Source organism: Aethalodelphis obliquidens, unplaced genomic scaffold (assembly GCF_003676395.1).
Source record: "Aethalodelphis obliquidens isolate GAN/ISIS:26980383/991018 unplaced genomic scaffold, ASM367639v1 scaffold9, whole genome shotgun sequence".
Taxonomy (NCBI): domain Eukaryota; kingdom Metazoa; phylum Chordata; class Mammalia; order Artiodactyla; family Delphinidae; genus Aethalodelphis; species Aethalodelphis obliquidens.
In genome coordinates, this window is record NW_020837953.1 from 25,105,064 (window position 1) to 25,109,823 (window position 4,760).

Here is a 4,760-nt window from a genome sequence, read left to right on the forward strand (position 1 = left end):
GAGGCAGTGAATACTTGCACCTAAGCGGTCAAGTAAGACAGGTTTTACTATATTTCAATTATTTGTATACTAACAATAGTACCATTTAATTCCCTGCTTGTTATGTGCCAGCACAGCACTTTGCATACATTGTTTCATCAACTCTCACAACATCCTGTGAAATAGGTGTTATTACCTCTATGCATAAGAAGGAAAGGAGGCTCAGGCAGATTGACAATGTTCCCAAGGTCACGCTGCTAGAAAGCTAGCCCAGACCAGAAGAGTTCTTAAGAGTTCTAGATTTTACTCTGCTGAGACCTTCTTGAGGTCAAGGATCATGTTTTTTATTTTTCTGTGCCCAGACCAAGGTCTTAGAAGAAGCCTAATAAACATCAGTTGAATACATGAATGCGTGACCTTCCACTTTCTCCACGCGAAAGCCCGTGGTGATGTCACTGGGAAACCTCCTGTCCGGGAGGGGGCGCTGTGTCCCTCAGCGCAGCGCGGCCCGTTGCGCAGCCCTAGCTTCCTCAGGCCTTTGGCTCTGGAGCTCAGCCAATCCCTGCGCTCCGAGGGAGCCGGCGCCGGTGGGCGGGGTCCGGGGAGAGGTCTCGCGGGCCGCTGGGAGTGGCGGCTTCGGAGCTCCCCCAGCGCGGGCGGATCGCGGGCGGAGGGCTGGGGCCGGACGGCGGGGTGTGAGCTGCGGCGCGGGTGAGCACTCGTCCCGGCAGGCAGTTCCTACCCCCGAGCGGCTGCTGGGCCGCCCGTAGCTGTGGCGACGGCTGGTGGCCTTGACCTCTGAGTTAGGGGAAGGGAGATGGCGAGCGTCCGCTGCGGCCCTGGCCAGGCTAGACTGCTCCCTCTCTTCCCCGGGCTCGGCGTGGCAGTCTGAGCGCCCTGCAGACATTCTGCAGCCCGGGCTTCTCGGCCTTAGGCACGTGGGTGAGGACAGACCAGACGAGGCCGTGAGCGTGGTGGGATAGGGGCAGGGGACCGGGAACCTAGAGGAGGGAGAAGGGCAGACCCTTGGACCTGACCTCCTTGCGCTCTCATACCCGGACCGGGCTCAGTACCGGTCAGAATGAATTCTTCCACCCAGTCAGGTCTCCTCTGCCCTTGTTAGCAGTTCTCAAATCTCGGACTGCGGCTTCGCGTCTCCTAGGGCCTCCGAGGTCCCCGGCACAAGGGCAGGTTTCCCGGCAACCTTTACCGTTTGACCTTCACCGGACGCTCAGGCTCCTTCATTGCGGGGCTGGAAATATTTGCCACTTTTGCCTGTTTCGTTTTGACACCCTGGAGATGACTTGTTAGAGTATCTAGCTTCTTGTAATCAGCAAAGGCACCTGCTGTGTTCCTGCCGCCTTTCGAGGGCGGGTGGTTAGATGACTGCGGTGGTTTTACACAAATGAGTTGCTTGGGCTCTCATTCATTCACCAGACTTTTTAAGCACTTAATGCCGGGCGTGGTGGGAGGGGTGGGGGATGAATAGGGCACAGTGCGGACGCACAAACATGGGCCTTTCCCTCTTGGAGGGTTAAGTGCTTTGAGAAATGCAGACAAATGGGGTAGGCCAGCCCAATGTGTGACACAGAGAAAGTGGTTATAAATGTTGAATAAATGAAAGGATTACGTTATTTGGGAATGATTAGAATGTGAACCCGACCACAGAGGGAGACCTCGGGCTGCATGTGAGAAGCAATATTAGTTGTGGACTCATGCTTCATATATTTGAAGACAGATTGGAAATCTGAGTGGAGAGTTGCTGTTTAGGAAAAGTGTTTACTTATAGAGAACTTGCTTACAGGTAGGAAAGAAAATGAAATATTAGGTTTGAGATTCTTCAAGGGTGCCTCTTTTAACAACTCCTAAATCTTGTAATGTCACAAATCTCTGAGTGTAATCTTAGAGTTTGCAAAAAGGGAAGCTCTTCTAGGTAGTGAAATGCCAAGCTGATGGGAAAAAATTGCAGTAAGTTCTTCTCAAGTCCAGGATTTGGACAGAAACCATACACCTATTTGCAGTGTGTTCTTTCCAGTAGAAGGAGCATAGGTGTTGAAGTTGGAGAGGCTTGGGTTCCAGTCAATGTCTCTCTCACTTCTGGTGATCTTGGGCAAGTTAAGCTTATGTCCCTGAGCCTTTGTGGCCTTCAACAAAAATCTGGGCTAATAATTCCTACCTCATAGAGGTGTTGTGAAGATCGGATGATGACTAGTGTGTTAATTGTCCAGCATAGTGCCTGGTGCTAAGACAGGGACTCAGAGGGCAGTCTTGGAGCTGCTGCAGTTTTTTCCTTGGTGATGGTCCATTATAGTCTTGGGTCCACAAAATGCTGGGGTTCTTCCAGAGAGAATTGGAACCAAAGGGAGGGGGAGAGAGTCATCTTAACTTTGGTGAGGTTCAGACCAGACATAGCTAGATTGGAGAAATACCTGCAGGGGCACAAAAGGAATGGTCTTTCAGTTGAGACTTCTGGGCACGTTACTTAACCCTCTGGTCATGCCAGCTACATCAAGAGAGTGGACATGCGGATTAAAGGAGAGAGTATATATAAAGAGCTTAGCCCAAGGTCTGGCATGTAATAAGTGCTCAATAAATGGAGCTATCACTATTATGATAGTTGTGAATAGTCTTTGATAATTGTTAATAATGATAATAATCATTTGAGACTAAATGGCTGAGAGTGACCCAATTTTTGTGTTTTTACATTATCCTGGTGTTGCCTTACTTAATTTCTGGAAGCCCTGGGGTCATTCCACTTCTTTGTTTTTCCACTTCTTGTACAGTAGTTTTTTAACATAGAATTTTCAAGTTCTAGTGTGTCCAGAGTATGTATAATGGGCTGGTGATATTTTTAGGAGTTTATGCAAATACGAGGATATGGCTTTGGTTGAAGAGAGTGTATTTTGAAAGGGGTTTGGCAAGCAGATTTGTAAGGAAGAGGTTTGTCTTGTTAGAAAAGTCAGGTTCAGAATAGGAAAAAACCATTATCTTTATCTAAAATCCAGAGTGGTTGGGTAATGGTTTGGGGTTTTGGCTGCCTAAATACGTTGCTTATTCTTTATGTGGGGCAGAGGAACTACTTCTCATTAACCTGGAGACAGGAGACTCACAGCGGTGAGCGTGGTGGGGAAAGGATGGCTGGCTCTGCTGATGGAGGAATATTGTAGAGCAGAGAAAGGCTCTTACCCACTCTTAGAATGTTGGCAAGTTGTGCAGGGAGGGCCTGGGGTCAACAGTAGGATTGAAGCTTTATTAGGTAAGGCTCAGAGGTCCTCTCGTGGGGAACGCTGCCATACGTGGTTGCATAATTGTCAAAGAGTGTAGTACGTAAATGAGATTCTTTCCCCCTTCCCTAACAATTGACTCTTCTGAAATTTCCTGGATTGTTTCGGAGACCCAACTGTTGCATAAAGCAGGGTGCCCTCTTGCATTGCTCTGCATGGGGTGGATGCTCAGTAAATTGTGCCAGGCTGCCTGGTGAGTGGAGAGCCCTGGTGGGTTGTCCGTGTTTGGTGGGAAGGGGTGCTGCTTCTCCCTAATGCGGCCTCCTACTCTTCTGCAGATGTCATGTGGCCTGTGCTTTGGACCGTGGTGCGTACCTATGCTCCCTATGTCACCTTTCCCGTGGCCTTCGTGGTTGGGGCTGTGGGCTACCACCTGGAATGGTTCATCCGGGGGAAGGATCTCCAGCCTGTGGAGGAGGAGAAGAGCATCTCGGAGCGCCGGGAGGACCGCAAGCTGGATGAGCTGCTAGGCAAGGACCACACCCAGGTCGTGAGCCTTAAGGACAAGCTGGAATTTGCCCCTAAAGCTGTCCTGAACAGAAACCGCCCGGAGAAGAATTAATGGAGGACACAGGGCCCTATGGGTCCTTCTGGGGGCCAGGACTGGTCCTGCCACCATGTCGACCCAGCAACCAGAACCCACATCTGATTTACTTTATTGCTTCTTCTGGCCCCTCCCGCCCCACACAGCCACACACATACTGGCTGCTCTGCTATGGCCAGGCAGACACACTAGTAGCTGAGGGGCCAGTGAAGAGGAAGGCCCGTGAGGGTTCTGGCCTGAAGGCTGCCTCTGCTGGATGGTGACCACAGCTGCTCAGGCTTCTGCGTTGCTAGATGCACCACAGGGAGGAGAGTGATGAAGTGAACATTGGCTGTCAGTCCCTGTGGGGAGGCAGTTTGGCCTCAGGTGGCAGTGGCTGGGATTGGGGTGATGCCTTTAGGAGGGGTACCTACATGCCTAGTTCTAGTTTGCACTGGGAAGAGTTCAGAAATCTCCCTGGCTCCCTTAGCTAGCTTGCTCTGTCCTTTGTGCGCATTCTCCCTGAAATCCTGTCCTGTCAGCTCAGGAAGGGGATTCCCCTGGGAAGGAAAGCAGTTTTCTGTTCTTGGGAGCCCAGGCTGTTCACCTTGGGGCAGGTGAATTTGCTTGAAAACAGTCATTGTCTTTCACCCCCCACCCCGTCACTGTGTAGTGCAAAACTTGATTAAAGTGGCGTCTGAGAACCATTTTGATCTAATCCTGTCTTCCAGGTGGTGCTGGGGTCTCCTAGGAGCTATGCAAAGCAGGCATCTCCGGGTAGGATAAAATTGGCCTTTAACTAAGGACTTTGGGGCCCCGGAAGCAAGCTTTGTTTTACTAGCGTGGCTGCATTGGATCCTGGAGGCGGTGAGTCCTGGAGGTGCAGGTTCCCAAGGGCCTTTTTATCATGATGACATGAGGCTCATATACTTTCAAAGTCTACATTAAGAGTAGACCAAGGAGCTTAACAATTG

At 50.6% G+C, this 4,760-nt stretch overlaps 1 protein-coding gene across 4 annotated transcripts; it reads left to right on the forward strand.

Moving 5' to 3' along the window:
• The first annotated feature begins 593 nt into the window (after positions 1 to 593).
• Positions 594 to 4,493, forward strand: SMIM12 (small integral membrane protein 12). Of its 4 annotated transcripts, none has more exons than XM_027109189.1 (2): positions 594 to 690; positions 3,542 to 4,493. In XM_027109189.1, the coding sequence occupies exon 2, from the start codon at positions 3,547 to 3,549 to the stop codon at positions 3,823 to 3,825; it is 279 nt and encodes a 92-aa protein (XP_026964990.1). In that variant the 5' UTR covers positions 594 to 690; positions 3,542 to 3,546; the 3' UTR covers positions 3,826 to 4,493. The 4 variants fall into 4 exon arrangements, with proteins under 4 accessions (XP_026964990.1, XP_026964993.1, XP_026964991.1 ...); XM_027109192.1 differs by lacking the exon at positions 594 to 690 and adding an exon at positions 719 to 921; XM_027109190.1 differs by lacking the exon at positions 594 to 690 and adding an exon at positions 1,497 to 3,456.
• The last annotated feature ends 267 nt before the right edge of the window (positions 4,494 to 4,760 follow it).

Excerpts from the sequence above, each read along its gene's own strand:
- SMIM12 (XM_027109189.1), top strand. The coding sequence starts at position 3,547 with ATGTGGCCTGTGCTTTGGACCGTGGTGCGTACCTATGCTCCCTATGTC.